The sequence below is a fragment of the Vipera ursinii genome, assembly GCF_947247035.1.
Source record: "Vipera ursinii genome assembly, chromosome: 4".
Classification (NCBI taxonomy): Eukaryota; Metazoa; Chordata; class Lepidosauria; order Squamata; family Viperidae; genus Vipera; species Vipera ursinii.
The window spans coordinates 30,215,951-30,239,434 of NC_139514.1; the positions used below are offsets into that span (position 1 = coordinate 30,215,951).

Sequence of the window (23,484 nt, forward strand, 5' to 3'; positions counted from 1 at the left end):
TAATTCTCATCTTTCATTATAACTATATTTAGAACAATTTAAGGTATGAAAATGGCTTTTCAATATGGAGCCAAACCTGCATCAGGGACTGATTAGAGTAGAGGCCCTGGCAGAAACAAAGTGAAGAATGAGACATTTTGTGGTCATTGAAAAGACAGCTGCAAATACACATAGGTCCCCAAAGATACCTTGAGTAGGGGTCACTGCTCATTGGTATTTTGTGAAAGAAAATAAAATGAGTTGAATATTGCTTTGAGGGGATTCCTTCAAATCTGAGCATCAGAATGTAGAACTGCACTATCCTATTATAACTGTGCACAGAAATAATGACAGGAGATGATAGGTAATTACAACTGAAATATTTTATCAATATTTTAAGACAGTTGACAATGTTTTCAAACCATAGCAATAGTGGAATGTCCCCTTGGCATGAATCAAAGTGGTATATACTGTCTTCAGAATCAGCTTTTCTTACTTACACTGGAACTGGCCTGTTTTAAGGGCACTGATGAATATGTCAATTATATATTTATTGAATTCACTGAAGCTTTCCCATATATATCTTGCCTGAACTTGTATTGATTTCAGGGAGTTTTGAGATGCAATAGTTTTCAACAAATATTTAAAATGGAGTTTATACTAGTTACCCAAAATTCTATGTAGTTCGAACTACAAAGTTCTAACTAGTCTTATGCTAGTTAACCAAAGATAATAAAATTCATCTTTAGAAAAAGGAATATTACTGAAGAAACTTTGTATATTTTTTTATTTTAAGAAATATTTATCCTATTTTGAATATAACAAGTATCAGAAGTTGAGCAATTGTGAAACTATTCATAGAATTTGAATAGTTTAATAGAAACTATTAAATTAAGCTATCAAAGAATAATTTAATAGAAATCCTAGTATTTTATTTATTTATTTGTTTATATCCCCTACATGGTCATAAATAGGGAGTTTTTTTATCAAATTTCTTAACTGCCTATTTCCCTCATATAAAAGTCACCAGTTCAGTATAAAGCAGGCACTTAAAATTCCAAACCCTACCTCATTTTAAAAATTTGAAATGAAAATGAAGATTATGACAGTAAGTTAGTAGCATAGGTGCTATCTGTATTGTTTGAGGGATCTCAGCAAGGACACCTGGAGAAAGATCTCCAAAAAATCACTGAAGGACTCACATAAATTCATAGCTATAGTTTGTACAGTTTGAAAGGCTTCTTTCATTTCATTTTGGCCAAAGACTGAAAAATATTGAGACTTAACTGTGCATACTTTCATGGTTTACACTCTATGCCACACTGAATGCAACTCTACATCTCTGTGCAGCTCGTTCCTTGTTAAGAGTTTAACTAGCCATAATCCTAAATATTAGGCAATGGAAAGGGATACAATAGAGGAAAAGTACTCTAGAGATAGTGAAGGAATGCAAAGCTACTAACACCTACAAGAGATAGGAAACAAAATCTCAGCCTTAAGAAAAAACTAAATGCAAGAAAGAGATTAAAAAGAAATTTTAATTAAGTATGATCTAAGACAGGGGTGTCAAACTGCCGGGCCACGGGCCGGATGCGTCGCAACGAAACCGCGCCCACCCCATTGCCGGCAATGGGGAAAAAGCTCTGAGACGTCACGTGACGTCGCGAGTTTGACATGCCTGGTCTAAGAGGAGAGAAAGGGAAATTCTAGCAGCTTTCTGTCGATGGAGATTCTGGATCATCCACGTCATGGTTGTCCCAAAGGTGCTTTTTTTCAAAAGGTAACTGGACTCTCTTGGTTTTTTCGTTTGAAAATGTTTCACTTCTCATCCAAGAAGCTTCTCTGGTTCTAACTAACTGGGGAATAGAAGGATTTATATTATTTGACAGAATATAAGCTCAGGATCAATTTTTCAATATGAATTATTTATAGCAAATCAGCTAGCAGAATTTCTTAAAGATTGCTCCAGGATGACCTGTTCTGAGTTTCGTGAGAGAAGGGGCAGGCAAATGTGCTGCTCACTGAGGGCAATGATCAGTTAGTTACTAGATTATTATAATAACTTCATGCAAAACAGTATTTTGCGATATGATTAGGAGAGCAATGGCAAACTGAGAAATTTGGAAAGCTGAAACAAAGAGCCAAAGATATTTGTCAGTGCATACTGGATTTTCAGTTGTACTGTATGCGAGAGATGTGGGATCTTGCTGTGACTGACCAGTTTTGGGCCTTTGCTGTTGAATTGAGAGATGAATTAATGAAACAAGGCATACCAGAACATTTGGAAGAACTTTTCCAAAATTATATGTTGATCAATGGACAATTGGAAAAGTTAAGGCCTCCCCTGCCACCCACAAGGCCTCCTCAGAATAGATGACCACATCAGAGAACCCAAGCAAATAGGAGCAGAATATGATTCCTGTCAACATCAGAGAAGAGAACGAAGTTCATTTTCTACTGTGGAGCCCCAGGACACTTAGACAAGACTTGCACCACTGAAATCCAGACCTCTGAGAGCTACAAACTGCCATATGTGTAGACCTTCAGGCTACATAACAAGCGAGTGCCCAAATAACTTCAAAGTCTTGTCTTTGGGAAACTTCAGAGCCCCCTCCCCAGACCTCAGCAAAAGTGTGCTCAGACAATTAACCGACATCAGGCAGGTGTATTTTATTATCTTTGTTACTCTTAATTCAATTTCTGGTTTTCAAAGACCAGTCTCAGCTCTTATAGATTTGGGTGCATAAGCCAATTTCATAGATAAGACAAAGTGCAATTGTTTAAACTGCCTACATAGTAATTAGGGAAACCAATGCTTGTGGAAATTATTTTCAGGCAAGTGCACCAAGGCAGGGGTTTTTTTTGCAACACACAACACCTCTGAAACTCACAATAAATGATAACACAAAATTCTTGCCACTCTACATTACAAGTTCTTTAGATGGTCCCATTGTGCTGGGCATTGACTGGCTGTAAGCCCATAATTTAGGTGTATAGTGAGAGCAAGGAAGAATTTCTTTTTCATTTCAAAGATGGAGCACCTTCCAAAGACAGGCATTGAGAGGTGCACACAATTTAATTAGAATGAATGAGTGCCATGAATAGATAACTGTCTTTGATACTAGATGTGCAAAGTTTAATGCTCAAGTGATGCCTTTTAAATGGGTTAATTGCAGCAGGTCTACTCCAGATTCATGAATGAAATACTTTTCAATATTTTGGATAAATGTGACTTTTTTTTGTAGAAGAACCAGCTTTGCACAAAAACTCCTGTTACAAGTATCTCAGAGGAGCTCCACAAATAGAAGGGAATAAAAGCCATAGGCAGGTAGGCTAATCAATTACTATTTTTCTATTTTTTTTTAAAAAAAAGTGACCGCTAGGGAACCCCAGAAGCAAAACAACTGTACTAAGAGGCAGAGCTAGCAGCACTTTCTACATTTCTCTTAAATGGAAACCATGTCCTCCGAAACTTAATCTAGCTGCAGCGCTCAGTCCAAATCCCCCAAAGGCTTCAGTCCAATAGTGGGCCTCTCCCACAGAGCTTTATAGTTGCTCTTTCACTCTTATCCTGTTTCTCCTTTTCTATCCCAGTCCAGCCTAAACATTTCATTTCTGATTAATATTTTGATAGCAAGCCAATATTTTTTTGGCATTGCAACAAAACCAGGCCCCATTTTACAAACATATCTCCTTCAAACTTTTTAAAACACATTTTCTTTCTGTACTCCCATTTTTTTTCTTCTGTTACCCTAAAGAATTATTTCTGAAACAGACTACGTGAAGAGTCTGGAAACTCACTAATGCAGATAATAGCATTTACCCTACAGGTCTGTTCCTCAGAATTCTTGACCTTTGAACAATGTCCACAACCCAATTTGATTGTACATAATTTACTAAATAGGAGGCACATCCTAATTTGGAAGTGTTGATATGAGCTAAACTTTATTATGCCTTTTTCATCACAGGTAAATCTTAAAATTGGAAGAGGCCATTTAGGCTATCAAATCCAACACCATGCTCAGTATAGGAACTGCCAGGTTAGGAAGATTTTTCCCGCCCCTAATATTCAACCTGAATCCATCCTCCTACAGATTAACATTATCGTTGTTATATTGCTGTTTACACTAAAATGATTCCTGTGGCCAAACTGATAAGCATCTTCGACAAAGGCCACATTCTGACATGGATATCAATCCAGCCGAAGGACAAAATTAAAATGCCTCCTTTGTGTGAAAGACATGGCTATTTCATCTAATTTGAACAATGTGACTATGTTCAAAATGATATAGTTTGAAAAAACAAAATCAAAACTACTTACTGGCTAATGTGACCGTGGCAGGAACACTGGCAATAACACCTTCAGACATGCTGGCTATGCACTGGTATCGACCCACTGTGTGATTGTTTAAGGCAGCAATGGTGAGCAATCTTTGATCAACATGGATTCCTAGAACATCATCTGATTGAAGCAGCTCCTTTCCATTCAGTCTCCAAGTAACATTTATTCCCAAAGGCTCGACTACACATCCCAGAGTCACCAAGCCACCATGCTTTTGGACAATAGAATCAGGTTGGACACAGACATGAAGAGAATCACCTGCAAAGGAAGACAGGCAAAGTCTTCATAAATCATTGTGGAAGATCAGCTACTTCCACTTTGAATTTGAATTTATTGAATTTATATACCGCCCTTTCCCGTAGGACTCAGGGAGGTTTACAGGGTATATAAAACATCGATACAAAAATTAAGAACAATTTAAAAAGATTAAATTAAATCCCTGAAAAAATATAAAACCCCAATTAAACCCCCAATTAAAACTCAGCCTGGCCCGGAAAGCTCGAAGAGCCAGGTCTTCAGATCTCGGCGAAATGATCGAAGGTCGGGGGCAGTCCTAAGCTCCACGGGCAGTTGGTTCCAAAGGGCAGGCGCCCCCACAGAGAAGGCCCTCCCCCTGGGTGTCATCCGCCGGCATTCTTTTACCGGCGGCACCCTGAGAAGGCCCTCCCTGTGGGAGCACACAGGACGAAGGGAACTTGATCCTGATACTTAACTATTTGACTCCCTTATGCAATAAGTTATAAGTTTAAGGCTTTATGGTATTCAAGAGCTAGTTGCTCACCCAGGAGCTCATTCAGTGATTACTGAATGTAAACAAATTAATCATATGTAGGCATAGTAGTCAGTTTACTGGAAGTTCATAAAAGCTGTAACTAAGGAAAAGACTGTAAGCTGTGGTAGAAACTCATAAATATCAAAACATAAAACCATGGTTCTTTAAAAATTGCAAATCAAGGACATGAAAATGCACCAGCTGCATAGATACAAAGTAGAGGAAACAAATCACTCACCCAAATTTGTAATGCAGTTAGCAGATGTCAAAAGCAAACACACAATAACAGTAATTAGTCTTTTCCCCTCTGGTATCATTGTCATCCCATGCAGAGGAATATGGACCAAAAAATACCAACCGGAGTTCCCATAAGCTATCACAGAGCACTTAATAACAGAAATTCAACTTCATGGATCAACCTGAATAGCAAAGGAAGAGATAAAAAAAACAATATATTAAATAAAATGTAGGAGAATTGTATTGTTGATGATAAATTGTATGTGGTCTTCCAGAGCCCTTCCAAATGCACTGCCAATTTAAAATATGATTTGGAATACAATGGAAGGAAACAATAGTTAACAATGATAGAGTTAATAATCAAATAATCCAATCATTATATATACAATATGTGTGTGCATACACACCTGTGTGTGTGTGTGTATACACACCTCTCTCTCTGTGTAGATAGATAGATAGATAGATAGATAGATAGATAGATAGATAGATAGATAGATAGATAGATAGATGATAGATCTCCGCCTGAATTCCTTTTTAAAGTTATTATTGTTGCACTGGCTATCTTCCAGCTCTCCATGATAAGCATGATAATTTTTGCTAAGAGATCAGCAATTTCATATCTGAATTCTTTCAATTCTTTCAGAGTGGATGCCAACAAGGCTTGGTGCTTTGTAACAATGTAGTATTTCAAGTTGTTCTATAATATCTGCTCTTGTAAACTTAAATTTGCTTTAACTGTTTTAATTCTCTCCCTAAGAAAGTCAATACAGGCCAGATATCTTCTGTAGTAAAGGCAAAAAAAAAGTTTATTCAATTTCTCTGAGATCACCTTATCCTGCTTGAATGCCTCTTTTACTCCTTTTTGACTAATTGCTTCCCTGTCTGAACTGAATTGAATTTAGTGGGATTGTATGTGTTACAATGAGATGGACAGGGTTTAGAAAAAATAATACTGAATAAAAATGTGAGGAACTGGTATAAAAGAGGTACAATGAGGTAGTTTCATCACACAGAAAAAATGTAGAAACATCTAATTGCACAAGGAAACATATGAAGGAAAAGGAAGAGAGAGGCCAAGAAAGCTGTGATTAAACTTCGAAGTTTAGAGAATAAAACCAAGACCTGAAGTGGTATATCAATACAATGGAAGTAAAGATGGCTTACAGAACAGAAAAGTATGGAAAAGCATAATGGTATTGGTATAAAGTAGTTCTTGTTGTTGTTGTTAGCTGCAAAGTCATGTCCGACCCATCACAACCCTATGGACAACGTTCCTCCAGGCCTTCCTGTCCTCTACCATCTTCTGGAGTCCATTTAAGCTCACGCCTACTGCTTCAGTGACTCCATCCAGCCACCTTATTCTCTGTCGTCCCCTTCTTCTCTTGCCCTCAATCTTTCCCAGCATTAGGCTCTTCTCCAGTGAGTTCTTCCTTCTCATTAGGTGGCCAAAGTATTTGAGTTTCAACTTCAGGATCTGGCCTTCTAAAGAGCAGTCAGGGTTGATCTCCTCTAGGACTGACCGGTTTGATCGCCTTGTAGTCCAACGGACTTGCAGGAGTCTTCTCCAGCATCATAGTTCAAAGGCCTCAATTCTTTGGCGCTCAGCCTTCCTTATGGTCCAACTTTCACAGCCATACATTGCAACTGGGAAGACCATAGCCTTGACTATACGCACTTTTATTGACAGGGTGATGTCTCTGCTTTTTATTGTGCTGTCTAGATTTGCCATGGCTTTCCTCCCGAGGAGCAAGCGTCTTTTAATTTCTTGGCTACAGTCCCCATCTGCAGTGATCTTGGAGCCCAGGAAAATAAAATCTGTCACTACCTCCATTTCTTCCTCATCTATTTGCCAGGAATTGAGAGGGCCGGATGCCATGATCTTGGTTTTCTTAATGCTAAGTTTCAACCCAAGTTTTGCACTCTCCTTCACCCGCAACAAGAGGCTCTTTAGTTCTTCTTCACTTTCTGCCATTAGAGTGGTATCATCTGCATATCTTAGGTTGTTGATATTTCTTCCTGCAATCTTAATTCCAACTAAGCCCTGCCTAGATGAAAGTAGTTCTAGTTAAATTCTTTTCTCTTCCTCTGTCTTCTGGCTTTCATTTCTTTTGCACAATGTCTGTTTATCCTAAAAAAGGATAGCATGATGATTCTGATTTATAAATATGTATGCAATGAACAGCTGTTGACTTAACAAAGTACTATAGGTAATCCTGCAGAGCCTGCCCATCATGGTAGTAATTCCTGATAGTTGTAAAGCAAATCAGTTGTGTGACTGACCTTTATACAACAACTTTATTGATTAGCCCTTGGGCCATATCAAAGTGCAAAGTTCCAGCAATAAACCGTCACCAAAACTTGATAAAAGCAATCCAAAATGGAATTTGATAAAATACAATTTAAAATGGAATTAAAATAAAATACAATTTAAGATGAAATAGTAATAAAATACAAATTTAAGATATAGATAAAATATGATAACATTATATTTCGGAGTCGCCCTTGCAATCTACCCCAATCAGTCCCACATATGCAGATCTTAACCGGATCATTTTGTTTAAATATTGTGCTACGTTAAATGTTATTTTCAAGTTCTGACCGGACATAAGTTATTTTGATATGGGGATCCCAATGGGTCATTCGTTTGGTATATAGACCAAGATACCTGTCTCTCACCCTCTTATACAGACAACAGTCAAATAGGATGTGAGCCAGGTCCTCTACCTCTGCCACTCCACAAATGCAGAGACGCTCATTGTACGGTATAGCATGAAATCTCCCATATATGACCATTGTGTCAAGCTGTTCAAATCTCGCTCTTGTAAATATCTCCCTAAGATGTTTTGGGAGTTGTAACTTCAAATAACTGTCCACTTGAAAAGTACATTTGTATTTACTCAGACATTTCAAGTTACCCACCTTACTAAGGATAGCTATATCAGTTTGTGCTTCTATATCCTTAATTCTTTGGGCAACTCTTTTTTTAGATTGTTCTCCTGTTACGCAAGAAACAGGAAGGCCACAGCTTCTTACAAAATTTGTTAGTTTGGTGATCCAGGAGATTTGTGACTGTAGTTTTATTTGCTCTAGTAGGCATAATTTGGGGAGTCTATCAGTCTCCATTTCATTAACTTTGCACCAGTAGTTATAAGCTCTAATTTTAGATAATGCCTGAATTGTATGAATTCCCAATTCAGCTCTAACTGCTGCAGCAGATGTTCTTGGATCTACACCCAAAATTTATTTATTTTATTTATTTATTATTGGGACTTATATGCCGCCCTATCTCCCGAAGGACTCAGGGCGGCTAACAACAATAACATACAATAAATACAGAAGTTAAGATAAAATTAAAATTAAAGGCCTCTGTATAATAAATTAAAATTAAAATTAAAATAAATTAAAAATTAGAGTTAAAAATACATCCAAAATACATCTCAGATGCTGGGACTGTGTTTTTTCTAAAACTGTGGTTGAGTAAAGACCCCAAATTTCTGCTCCATACAAGAGCATTGTCGTAAACTTAGCCTTATAAACCTTGAGTAATGGAGCTAGGGACCCTGGGTAACTATGGTTCTTTCGTTTGAGCAATAAATTCAAACGGGCTTTTGCTCTAAATGTACTCCGTTGATGATGGCAGGCCCAAGATCCAGTCTTACTCCCAAATATACAAAGGTATTAACCTGCTCAATTGGTTCACCATCTAATTGCCACTTATGTCTCTGATGGTTTCTTCCAAACACCATTATTTTCGATTTGGATTTGCTAATGATTAGGGAGTTATCCTGGCAATAAGAGCTGAATCTTCTTAATAGCCTATGTAATCCTACTTGTGAGTATGATAATAAAATCATATCATCAGCATAAAGCAAGCTGCTACAGTAAGTATTTAGGATCATCGGCATGTGTACCATGGTATCCTTCATTAACCCTGGCAAGTCATTGATGTATAAATTAAATAATAATGGGGCCAGGATACACCCTTGCCTTATCCCTTTATTTGTGTGAATCCTGTTGGTCAGGGCCCCATTAACCCCATACCGCACCCTCAAACAGGTACTTGTGTAAAGGGCTTTAATCAAAGCCAGGAGTCTGGGTTCTATTTTAAGAGATGTCAATTTATTTATTTATTTATTTGATTTGATTTGATTTGTATACCGCCCTTCTCCCCAAGGACTCAGGGCGGTGAACAGTGACATAAATAGTACATCTCTATTTACCATATCAAATGCTGCTGTAAGACTGACCTGATTTTACAGCCTTTTTGAGATGGTCATTAAGCAAATAATCAAGGCTGTTAAGTGAATCTGTGGTTGTTAAGTGAACTAACAGTTCATTATGGATATAAACTGGAAGTAAATGTCAGTTTTCCTCATATGATTTCATAACGGGTATATGAATAGTAGATAAGAACCATGTATTTAGTGCTTATATAAATCTATGTAAATGTCTGTTTTCTGCAAAACTGCCGTAGAATGAATTTATGTGACTATAAAAGGTAAAGGTAAAGGTTCCCCCGCACGTGCGTGCTAGTCATTTCCGACTCTAGGGGCCGGTGCTCACCGAGCATCCGAGATGCAATAATGTGATGATGGGAATGACCATTGGAACTTTGAATCTGGGATGTAAGTACCACCCAGGTAGGTCCACTGGAACTTAAAACAGGTGTGATGTGACCGAAAGTTCAGTCAAGGACTATTTTTACAATAACTATTACCAGATATTTAAGAATTTTACAATAGTACAAGATACTTGGAAAATACTTTTTGGTGACTTTCTTGTTTTGAGCATTCTAAGTCATAGCTCAGCATTGATCATTAACAGTAAATACCTGTTTCAGTAAATATTCCCAAATTTTGCTCATTTATTTCTTTAATTAACTTTATCCTATATGCCCTGCTATATGTCCTGCTTTTAGCAATTTTCCAAAAATCAGTCCAGTACTATATTTAAAAAGTCAGTTTTCGTCATATGATTTCATAATGGGTATATGAATAGTAGATAAGAACCGTGTATTTAGCGCTTATATAAATCTATGTATCACAAATCAAATATCCCACTGAATGAATATATTAATAAGGATATTTTCAGCTATAAATAAAAATATGTCTAATCAAACTATGTTTGCCAAGTTTTGCTATCTTTTTATTTGGCTGTGGTTATAAAAAAATATTTTGGTTTAAACAGGAATACAAATGAAAATATTTCCTCAGTCCTTGGGCTTTATACACACACACACACACAGAGAGAGAGAGAGAGAGAGAGAGAGAGAGAGAGAGAGGGAGGGAGGGAGAGGGAGAGAGAGAGAAAGGAGAAAAAAAATAGAATATCAGAGAGAAAAGTACTTGAAAAGAAAGGGGCCAAAAATGAGTGAAATAAAGATAGCCTTCTCCAACGGGTCTATGATAATTTGCCGTCAACTAACCATGGCCAACTCACCAAGGCCAACTCACCATGGCCAACTCGCCATAGCCAACTCACTGTGGGACAACTTGCCATGGCTAACTCGCCACAGGACAACTCGTTGCTAGACAAAAGTTACACTAATAATAAAGAAATGGTGGGATAGAATCATTAAAGAAAGGATGCAAAAGGAGGGACAGAATGAAATATAATCGACAAAAATTTAAAAAAAATTATTTAAAATAATTAAATAGAATTGTTAAATTGTTCCGCAGTGAGCTGTCCCATGGCAAGTTGGCTGTGGTGAGTTGTGCTGTGGCAAGTTGGCCATAGTGAGTTGGCCGCAATGGGTTGGCTGTAGCAAGCTGTCCCATTCCCTTCTTGAACAGAAGGACATGATTGTCAGCACGGTGACAGTCAGTGGTAAGTAAGCATGATCAGGCAATGTCCCATCCCTTTTTAACTTCTTACACTGCGTGCATGTAAAGAAAGTGTGGACAGGTCTCACCCAGGTATGGCCAGAATTTTGAAATCAGTGACTATTCCTACAGATGCCTTTGTTTCTCCAACAGATGTTCTACAGATATGTTGAACTACTGTTATCTAAATCTTAGGAAGCTCCTGGAATAGGTCACATTAAACAGACAATTACAGTTTTTTTGTTTGTTTATTAATGTATATGCCAAATTAAAATCTGATTGACACGTTAGGTTTAACTAAGTTAATAAAATATGTACCTAATTAAAGTCATTGGGGCAAGTTAGTTGCAATTTAAATCCCACTTGTATCAATAAATGTACAACAATCCTAACCCCATCCCAAATCCTGATCCTTACCCTGGTTATATCCTCTTCCTAACCCTATAAAATTCAATTAAAACTCTTATTAAAAAAAGCATTAGTGATTTAGTGTATGTTCCATAGCCAAAAAGATAGTTCTGTTATTTGACATACAAGGACAGAAGTGGCAAATATAGTCTTAGAATTATAGTGTGGGATGGAACCTTGGAGGTCTTCTAGTCCAACCCCCTCTCTGGACAAGGTAGGAGACCTTATTCCATTCCAGACAAATGGCTATCCAATCTTTTCTTGAAAACCTCCAATGCTGGAGGACCCATAACTCCGAGAGGCAAGTTGTTCCATTGGTTAACTATTCGCACTGTCAGGAAATTTCTCTTTAGTTCCTGCTTGTAGCTTTCTTTAACAAGTTTCCACCCATTCCTTCTTCTCCTGCCTTCTGGTGCTGTTGATCCTTTTTTCACTGTAACAGTTCTCGAGTATTGTAAGACAACTATCATGTCACCCCTAATCCTTCTATAATAATAATAATAATAATAATAATAATAATAATAATAATAATAATAATAATAATAATAATAACAACAACAACAACAACAACAACAACAACAACAACAACAATAATAATAATAATAATAATAATGTTGGAGGGTACCTTGTAGGTCATCTAGTCCAACCTCCTGCTCAGGCAGGAAACCCTATACCATTTCAGACATATGGCTGTCCAGTCTCTTCTTAAAAACTTCCAGTGTTGGAGCATTCAGAGCTTCTGGAGGCAGGTTGTTCCACTGGTTAGTTGTTCTAACTGTCAGGAAGTTTCTCCTTAGTTCTAGGTTGCTTTTCTCTTTGGTTAGTTCTCTTCATTAGGCTAGACATATCCAGTTTCTTTAACCATTCATCTAACAGTTTAACCTCCAGACCCTCTAACCATCTTTGTTGCTCTTCTCTGCACTCTTTCTAGAGTCTCAGCATCTTTTTTTTATCGTGGCAACCAGAACTGGATGTAATATTACAAGTGTAGCCTCATTAGTGTAGTATTGAACGGCACTATGTTTTCTTATAATCCTGATACTGTTGATGCAGCCTAGGACTGCATTGGCTTTTTTGACAGCTGTAGCACATTATTAACTCATACTTCAGCAGTGATCCAATAGGACTCCTATATCCCTCTAAAAATTACAACTGTTGAGCCAGGTACTGGTTTCCTCTTAATGAAAGGTCCAGCGCCCTGCATAGAACATAGTGGTAGCTGCTTCATGAAATACATGCGTTAATAACTATTAAACATTATTATATTAAACCAGACATGTCATACACAAGGCCCGGGGGCCGGATCCGGCCCGCGAAGTGGTTTCATGTGGCCCGCAACACCATCCTGGAAACAGTGAGGGAACGGCCCCCACTGCCTTGGCCCTGGCCCAGAGACCCTCCTTCTGCCAGAGACCCTCAGATCTGTCCCACTCCTGCCCGGGCCCCCATAGACACCCTTGATGCAAATGATGTAGAGCTGGCCACGCCCACCCAGTAGGCCATATACACTCTAGCCATGCCCACCCAGTAGGCCACGCCCACCCTGGCCATACCCACCCGCCCCCCTGAGGGCAACCGCAATGCTGATGCGGCCTTCAATGAAATTGAGTTTGATACCCCTGCATTAAACAGTTGGCACCACTTGAAAGTATTTACCATATTATTTTACATTGTTGGATTTTACAGAATATTACTTTATAATTGGAGGATACATTTTGAAAGAACATTAGAATTTGAAATTTTGGAAAACAAATGTAATAAAGTAAAGTAAAGAGATGTAGACTGACTTAAATAGGACATAACTATATCCATAAACATGACAAACTACAAAATTAGTTGATGCCAAATGAGATAAATAGGTTCTAAATGTGCCTTAATATCAGTATTAAAATATGCATATTATTGCAATGTTTTCAGCTTTTGATAGTTTTCATCAGCCATTCCAAGCCTATACACTTTTATTTTTTTAAAATATTAGAATCCCCATCAGCTCTAGTTATCATAATGTTTAGGATATTAATTTGTCAGATTTTATTTGCTACTATTGAAAAAAATGCCCACATTGTCAGAATCACCATGGAATATCATGGAATTCAATCAGGAATACCTTACTGGTGAGATTAAGGACTGGAATAACTCTAGTGCACTGCAACCAAGAAACATATAAAAATGATAGATTGTCTCATCCACAATCTAACATACAGCCCAAAATCCACCATAGCATTCTCCAGACACAAAGAACCTTAATAGGAAGCAAAGCTAACCCATTTCCTAACTTATTATATCCTATCCAGAGAGCACCATATTAAAATGGGACATTCAGCTCATCCCCGCATCCTGCCAGCTCCCCCATAATCTGAAGCTGTGACAGCCTGGTACAGAGTAAATTCTCCTTACATACGTCCTTTCTTCTATATATTGCTCCCCTCGCAACCTCACACACTTAATTTTCACTCCTCCCCCCCTTCAATTCTGTATAAATTCAATTTGACAACCCTGCTAATTGGATAAACGTCGTTCCCTGTGCTCCTTTAAAGCAGTTCTCTTTTCTTTTCTTGTTTTTGGAGGGCGATTGAGACTGTTCTTTAACATGAATTCCATCTGCTTTATTTCTCCTCTCCCTATTCAGTATCCTTCCTGAATATTTATGAAGGGTTTGCTGCTGCCACGACCGACCGCCATCGCAACTTTCTCTCTTTCTTGCCTCCTTCAGCAACCTCTCACCTCCCTCTTTCCCAATGCCCCCCCCAGGTTCCTCCTTCCTCTCCCCCCCAAGATATTCTCCTTTCCTATCTCTCATTGCCCTGCACAATAACCTTCCAAATGCCCCCCTTCCACCCTGCTTTAGATAAACACAGGCAGTGTCAAGTGTGAGGAGAAGGGGGGAGGGAGTTCAACTGCCAGTCAAGCCCCAGTCTTCAATGAGACCCAGAGGCCTACCCTAATCTGCTGCATGCTTGCCATATGGGAGCTCTGTTGCCCTGGGAAACGCTAACAGGCAGAACGGAGCTTAATAGAGTCCATATTCATTGTAATGCAGTGAGATGGCTTGAGGGACTATTGCCCCTGGGGTCTGTTTTCATTCTTCCGTTCCTTCTCTTTCTTTCTTGCCCTCCCTTTTTTCATTCTTTCCTCTTTTCAAAAGACCAGGTCCCTGGAGAGCTCTAATCTGGAGAGGCTGAGGCTCAGTGAAGGGCCAAGGTTTGGAGCTGGCAGGGAAGAAGAAAGAGAGCTAGGAAGGTGAGGGAGATGAAGAAGTGGAATGGACAGCAAAGGAGCAACTAATAAGCATGCTCTAGGGCAGCTGTCAAGATGCCTCATTGTCCTGTGCCGCAGTTCCAGAAGTCGTTCACCCTCAGAATCATTATCTCGGATAGGGAAGCTGGAGGATGTAGAGATCACCTAGACAGTGTGAATGAGGACTGCCTGCACATAGTCCTTGTTGGATGAATGCAGGAAAGCAAGAGGAAAACCTGATCTCAGCAAAATGTAGCCAAAGGAAATGAGCTAGTCCCAGCAAGCAATTGCTTTCTGGGGAAGTGCAGGGTTTTGCTAAAAGTTCTTTCACCATTTGGCAGGATGTCAGGACCATTCTATCAATTAATTGTTTAATAATAAACATGGGGATGATCTTGAATATTTAAGGAAATCTCTTCCACGTTGAAAAAAAGTCTTTAAAAATAAAATTATCCTGCAATTCATAGTATCATGGGGAAAAGGAGTCTTAACTGACAAGTGTGTTTGAATGAAGTGCCAACTTATTTCTTTCTAGTAATAATGTTCATTTGGACTAAGCAAAGTGTTTACTGCCACTACTCTTTATCACAAAGGAATTCCAAAATAATTCTCTCTAATGATTCTTTCTTTTCAGCTCTAATGTTCTTATTGTCCAATTACTTTAGGGAGAACACACTATATACTTTCAAATGGGGAGATGAACTGGGAAAAATGCCATATAAATTTATTTAATAAATAAATATAAGGAAGTGTTGATGGCACCAACTAATTCACAATACTGTAAATGCTACAATATCTACTATGAAAGTTAGCATTCTGTTTCTGCAGTAATCTTGACAAAAATAGAATACTTATCCTATAAAATATATGAAAATTGCTATGCCTGAACATCTTTTTAAAAATGTGCTACTATGTTCTTACTAAATTTTATGCCTAGATTTTGTAACATTTTGTAATATTAGAGGACTATTTTTAATGTAGATTTAGAAACCATTTGGCATTTAATGAATATGTCAGATATTCAGATAGTTGGTGGATGGATGGATGGATGGATGGATGGATGGATGGGTAAATAGACAGATAGACAGACAGACATAGATGAGAGATAGCTTTCTCTTTTTGTTGTTTCATTTTTGTTTGTTGTTTTTGTTGCTTTTCATATATATATTTTCTGTTTTAGATAAACACATCTAAATATTTTTTAAAAAACATAGGACTCCCTAGTGGAAGACTTGCCTAAATCTGGTCTTTCTCTAACTTCACACACACTGATGCCCAGCTATGCTTATCTGTGACAAATATTATCTGTGATTTATATATTATAGTTAAAGTATAAATTTATTTTATACTATCATCTATTCCTATAAATTTGGCTTACAATGACATAAAAAACTACATAGATTGGATAGTTCACCAATCAAGCCATAATGTGCATTAACAATAGACATAATACAGAAATATATGTTTTAAGATTTTTGTTCCTTGTCTATCTTCACATGCGGATATAGGTGGTCCTTGACTTATGACCACAGCTGAGCCCAAAATTTATATTGCTAAGCAAGACAGCTGTTAGTGAGTTTTGCCCCACTTTTACAACCTTTCTTGTCACAGTTGTTAAGTAAACCACTGCAGCTGTAAGTTAGTAACAAGGTTATTAAGTGAATCTGGCTTCTTGCTTGTCAGAAGGCCGAAAAAGATGATCACATGACCCTGACAACTGTAATCATCACAAATATGAGCCAGTTGCCAAGCATCCAAATTTTGATCACATAACCATGGGGATATCATAAGTGTGAAAATAAGTCACTTTTTCCAGTGCTGTTGTAACTTTCAATGGTCACTAAATGAATGGTTGTACGTCAGGACTACTTGTAATGATCTACAAACCATCCCACATAACAGTCAGCAATGATGTATAGTCCTCTCTATATTTCCTTCAAATCCTTTTTATGCCAGACAAGAGGCATAATCTAGGTCTACCACAACATTAATGTTTTTAAAATTCTTTTATTTCAGTTGGAGTCTGGACAACTTTTGTAAAGGTTCCACAATTTATCTGAGTCACTATAGTTATCTGAATTATTATTCATACATCTCACTTATCCTTGGTTGAGTACTTGGGAAAGGGAGGGTGCACTGATTATGTGAATTAATCTCTATAGAGGTCTAGTCTCCTCTTGAGAAACCTCAGAGATTTGTAATCTTATAAGAAAATAGCTGATATCTTCTATTCAAGCAAGAAATTAGTGCAGGTAGTGACAGCTCCATTTCAGTACTGACATGTTTTATGAAGCAAATTATAACAACCAAAATTAATCTGAATTTAGAACTCCTTTTGGTGTTGGTAGAGTTTTGTTCAGATTATTTTTTTAGTTATAACATGTTAAAAAGGTAAAGGAAAAGGTTCCCCCGCACATGTATGCTAGTCGTTTCCAACTCTAGGGGCCGGTGCTCATCTCCGTTTCAAAGCCGAAGAGCCAGCGCTTGTCCGAGGACGTCTCTGTGGTCATGTGGCCGGCATGACTAGACGCCAAAGGCGCACAGAACGCTGTTACCTTCCCACCGTAGTGGTCCCTATTTTTCTACTTGCATTTTTATGTGCTTTCGAACTGCTAGGTTGGCAGAAGCTGGGACGAGTAACAGGCGCTCACTCTGCTACGCGGCACTCAGGATTCGACCCGCCAAACTGCCGACCTAATGATCGACAAGCTCAGCGGCCTAACCCACTGAGCCACTTTGTTAATTGTTCAAGTCTCAGTGGCTTTTTGTACATCCATTAGGGAATGGTGTCTGAATCAACCTACAGACTTTATTCTAGAGACATACTGATACATTTATTCTGTTTTGATCTACAGGGTCTGTTCCAAAATGTACGGTACTTATTTTTTTGCAGGAAGAACAAGGCTTGCGTCTTGTACTACACAGACTTCCCCTGGTCCATCTTCAGTGTTCTTTAAAAACTGTAAGAAGTCTCAGGGGGATTCATCATGGAATTTGGAATTAGGTGTATTTAATATGCTGATGTTCTATTTCATCTGAATTTATTAACATTTCTGGGTTGGCAGCTATTATTAAAAACAATCTTAAAACTGTGAATTCCTGTATTCCATTGTTTATATAGATAGTCTTCAACCTATGACAATAATGGAACGTGGCCTTTATGATTGTGAGTCGGTAACTGTCATAAAGCAGGTCACCCGCATGACCAATCTGATTTTGCAATCGTTTTTTGCAGTGGGCATTAATTGAATGTAGCAGTTGTAAAACAAATGCCACAGTTGTAAAGTGAATGCCACAGTTGTAAAGGAACTCCTTGTTCACAACGGGCCATTTTTGCAGAAAGTCAGAAAGAAATGCTGGTTTTCAACAAAAGCATTGTAAAATGTGATCATGTGACCATGAGATGCTGCAAAGAGCTATAAATGTGGGTTGGTTGCCAAGTGTCCAACATGCAGTCATGTGATCAGAGTCCGCCCATCCATTGGAGCTTCAGAACTGAGTCATAAGTAGCCCTAGGGAGGTCCATTGTAACTTTGAATAATCACTGTGAGTAGTGATAAGTTGAGGACTTCCTGAAATAATAATGATGCCAAGGTGATTGCAATATATGTTTTCAAACATATAATAGTGAAAAAATAACTAATACTACAACATCATATCTCCAGTCATCATGCTCTAGAGCAGAGGTCCCGTCCCCCAGTCCATGGCCCAGTACCAGGTCACAGTCTTTTGGGAACTGAGCTGCACAAACTGCAGGTGAAGCTGTATTTGTACAAGCAGCGCATACACGTGCAAAACCATCCCCTCTCTCCTCCTCACTGCTCTTGATGCCATGGGTCCACAGAGGCAGATAGGTTGTGGACCGCTGTTCTAGAGTTATCACATTTTATTGAGTTGCTCACTTAGATAACAAATATAGTAAAGTGTTTAGAGCTTAATAGGTAAAGTAATAAACTAAACTAGCCAAGTTACAAATAGGCAACTACTGCAGATCTTTAAAGATTTACATTATATGGACCCACCATAGCATGATATCATGCCCTGCATCTACAACCTACACTTTCAAAAACTGTCTTTTTGGACAGCACTAAATATAATGCACTACAATACTCTAGTCAGCAGATTGGTAGAGTATGCAAATAGGCTGCCTTTATCCAGACTGAGCTGTAGTCAGAAATACAGCTGTGCTTGAGTCTCCAGTGACAGAAGCAAGGAATACTTCCAGAATATTCATTCAGTTGTTTTTGAGAAAGTGTAATTCCACCCTGAACAATCTATCTCCCTGAGGCCCATGGCTCAGAAACCACCAGTCAAGAACTACACCATTTTGTTTGAACTCAGTTTCACCATATTCTCCTTATTCTCCAGCCCTCTAATCCTTTTCATTTGAATCATGGGAGGCTGTGCTATAATTATCCTGAGCTGGGAAAAGTCAATAAATTGAAGTTGAATTCAGGCAAAACAGAGCTTTATGAGCGTGTGATTTTTATGTTCAGGAACTGATTCTGTGTCCCAAATAGGCCTACATTTCAGTGAAAGAGCAATAGCATAACTTGAGATATTCCTTGATCCAGCATTTTACTTAAAGTCAAGTGGCATTTGTATGTCAGAGCACCTTTTGGTTGTATATAGAAGAACAGCTATCCCTTAACAGAAATTAATCCAACCATGCTCTAAGAACCTCCAGAATAGGCCATCATGTCATTACATATAGGGCTGTGGAAGTCATTAGACATCTTTCAATTTGCAGAATGAAACTTCCAAATGTGAAGAAATGATAGAATCACTGTATGCCAACATTTTGAAAGAGCTGATGATCTATCTGCTTGTATAATTTTCATCTTTCAATCTCTTGCGTTGCAAATATTCGAAAGAGAAGCTTTCTATCTATGAGTGTGTCAGGTTTTAAGATCATTATGGTTCTCTGTAAGAACCAGAACAGTTTCACTGTATGTCAGGGGGTCAAACTGCCGGCCCACGGGCCGGACGCGTCATGCAGAAGCCGCGCCCACCCCATTGCCGGCAATGGCAAAACTGTTGCACAGTGTCATGTGACATTGTGAATTTGACATGTCTGCTGTATGTAATTAGATATTCTTTCACCTATAAATCATCTGAATCCTAAATTCATCTCCTCTTTAAAAGTTGTATTACTTGATTTAGGTGATCAATATTACTATTGAAGTAAATAAACAAGCCTTTTATTTACATATCAAGTGTTTTCCTTCCTAATAGTCAGGAGAGTACTTTTTCTGCTTCAGAAAAACCCGAGATGTTAAACCACAGCTTGTAGTTCTTTTACATCCTAACTTGTTTTGAATTTAATAAATATAACTTCTAATTTCAGCTGAAAGATTTTTTTAAAATGGTATTTTATTTTGGAAACTTCTTGATTTTATTTCAATTCATACAAACTGGTTTATGGATTGGTTCATATAACACAATGAATCATGTTAAAGCTCAGCAATAAAAAGGGTTTAGCACTACTATGCTAATTTTGTTTAGTGAATCATTTGGCTCAAGGAATCTGAAGCTAACATATTTTCTCTTGAAATAAGCCATACTAACTTAAATACCATGCTAAATAAACTGCATTCTGTAACTGATTAGCTGACTCAGTGAGGAACAAATGAATGCAGTTAGCATAATATATTTTCATTTGATGAGGAAGAAACTTATGCCATATGAACTTTATTGTGGGCAAAAAAATGGGGGGATTATATCTTGGCACTAGATATACTTATTTGATCCAGTTCTGTGATTAATGCTCACCCATTTGTTCTCGGGGACAATTTGATTCCTAAGGTGACCAATAGAGTTAACTCACTTGAGGGGCAACTTTAAAAAAATCCAAAGGATATATTAGTGTGCTTGGCTTATAATAAAGTATTAAAGTAGAATTTGGGATGAGAGGACTTTGAGGAGAAGTTACAATGTGCCTGTGTATGCGTGCGCACATGCGCGCGCGTGCACACACACACACACACACACACACACACACACACACACAGAGTTAGCATGGCCAGTAATAGTTAACTTTAGTCAGAAAAAACAAACAATCAGATATTAGGAGAAAATGAATGATTAGCACCATGAACAATTGCACACCTGTTGGCAGAAAAGCATATAGTAATTACACTTTGTTAGAAGTCTTCATACAGTGAATATTCCCTCCCTGCTAACCTGCCATGCTCTCTTCCCCAAACTCCTGAAACAGGCAGCAGGAGAAAGAGCAGCTGGAAAGTTGCTTGTACTGATACAGTTTACATTCTCCATTTCCCCATTCCCTCCACACCACTTTCCCCACACTCCAAAACTTCTCTAAATCAGCCTTTAAACTTTAAACAAATATCAGCTTATAAAGAAACAGTCTGCTCCCAGTTCCTCTCTGCCATCCCTTCATCCTGCCTTTCCCCTCACAGCCAAAACTCAATAGAGGTGGCATGAACAGAACATATTCAGAAAACAAACATGTGGCGCATAGCCAACAATGAATCTGGATTTAGCATGCCCTATTGACAAAATAATAATAATAATAATAATAAGGAATAGGGAAAAACAGCAATGTCTATTGGAATTATATACCAGTCAGGAAAAAATATGTGTGTATAAATAGGGCGAACAATGCATTCAGTTCTCATGAACTCAACTTCTTCTGTTTCCAAGTATAGTAATTCTACTCTTTGTGGGTTCCTACCCACATCTTAAATTAAAAACACAATTCTATATAGTTATTACTCCTCCCAAAAGGGGAAGAATTAAGTTTTCTCAAATTGCTCAAAAGTATGTCTGACTGCAAACAAAGACCATTGTTGGTTATGGTATATTTTGCCTCTAGTGCCCTGCACTAATTTTCTTGGTTTAATCCATGTGGCAACTTGTATTCTCTATGACCTTGTCCCAGCTCCTTCAATGTCTTTTGCTGGATTCAATGTTGTGGGGTGACCTAGTTCCGTGAGGTTTCTATACAATGCATCAAATCTCCCTCAGATGATTTTTAGGTAGGTTTGTTGTAAAACCTGGTGAGATCTTCTTCCAATCAAGCTTTGAGGAAGTTCAACTTTAAAAAAGAACTGCTCATGCTAATTATTCACAGGAAAATATCCAATATGTGTTTCAAAGCACCTTTCATAAATATCTTCATAATTTGATGGAATCAAATAATATGCCAACTGAAATGCTGTTACTTGTGATACATATTTACGTGTTTAATAAAATAGACAGTTGGCATTTTCTGTGATTTTATATAGTTGTATTATACTTTAAATATGAAAATTTATTTTCATACAGTTGAAGGAAATAAATCATTGTCCCTTTCCTGCACCTAATGTGCTTCTCAAAATATTACATGTGGCCAGTAGCAAACAAAAGCCATTTTTGGTCTAGGCTTAAACTACAGCTTAATTTCAGTTTATCATTCTGTCTATTGCATTTTATTTACAATTATAAAATAATCAGATTGCACGGCAATCTCTTAAAATGTCAGCTAAAGACAAAACTTGGGACCCGGGTTCATAAATATTGTGGAAGACCCATCCCTGTACTTTCCACTAAGGCACATAATTTTCTCAGTGCATCTCCAGAGCTCTATATGTATATGCTCAATTTAGGTGGGTTCATCAGATCCAGATACCCTATACGAGACTATGATTTCCCGATGTTGTGCCAAAGGACAATGTTACTGTATTCAAGTTTACCTACTGTACCTAATTATATATTTTTAAATTACTTTAATGTTTTTTAGGAAAATCAATGGGAAACTGCAAAGGAATGCACCAGCCTGAAACGTAACTTGTTACTGTGTCTTTTCTGGATGTTTTAAAACATATTGGAACATAAAAATGTACAAGTGGGTTTAGATGCAGCCTGGTTCTTTATCTTTTTGTAAATGGATAGTCTGACTATCCACATCCCCTAGGGCAGGGGTAGGCAACCTCGGCTCTTTTATGACTCTTGGACTTCAACTCCCAGAATTCCTGAGTCAGCTATGCTGATTCAGGAATTCTGGGAGTTGAAGTCCATGAGTCATAAAAGAGCCGAGGTTGCCTACCCCTGCCCTAGGGCAACCATTTTGTGAGAGTAGCACACATGCCATTGTCTCACAAGTTTAGCCTCTCTCTCAGTTGTATTTACCCACAGTATCATTCTCATCTTCATCATTCTAGCCATTGTCTATCCACTGCAGGATGAAGGCCTCTTCTGCATATTTCCAACCAAAACAGTCTTGAGTTTTCCTTTGAAAGTTGGGCCTGCAATACTTGCTGATATCGTTGCTTCATCTTGTTTTAGGTCTCTTTTGTGAATGCTTTTTATCAAGTGGGATCCATTCTGTGACTGTATTAGTCCGCCTGCCATCAGTTCTTCTTGCTAGGTGACCAGCCTATTTCCATTTCAATTTTTTCACTCTTTTTGATGGCATCATTCTATCCTTTTCATATTCATTTTTTTATTAATGTGGAAAATATGATTAAGGCATTATCCAACCCTCCCTGATTAAAGCAACTAAAATTTTACAGTAATCATCTGTTTTCCACTAACGCTACTTAGGTCCCTTTTTCAATTAAAATAGAAATTTGGCAGTGAAAAACTAGATTTCTGTCAATCTCGTTCTTGGCATGACGTAAGAACGTCTGCTGTCCAAACACTCCAGCTAACCAAGGAATATCATCCCTTCCAAGAAAGAAAGG

The 23,484-nt window shown here is 38.0% G+C and overlaps 1 protein-coding gene across 2 annotated transcripts in view; it reads right to left on the reverse strand.

Moving 5' to 3' along the window:
• The window catches only part of BOC (BOC cell adhesion associated, oncogene regulated), a 68,920-nt gene that overhangs the window by 26,858 nt on the left and 18,578 nt on the right, over positions 1–23,484 (reverse strand). For both annotated transcript variants that reach the window (XM_083361578.1, XM_083361579.1), the window contains 2 exons: positions 5,332–5,512; positions 4,301–4,579 (listed from right to left, as the gene is read on the reverse strand). In XM_083361578.1, the coding sequence (XP_083217704.1) occupies positions 4,301–4,579; positions 5,332–5,416 (364 nt within the window). In that variant the 5' untranslated portion in view covers positions 5,417–5,512. The remainder of the gene's footprint in view (positions 1–4,300; positions 4,580–5,331; positions 5,513–23,484) is intronic.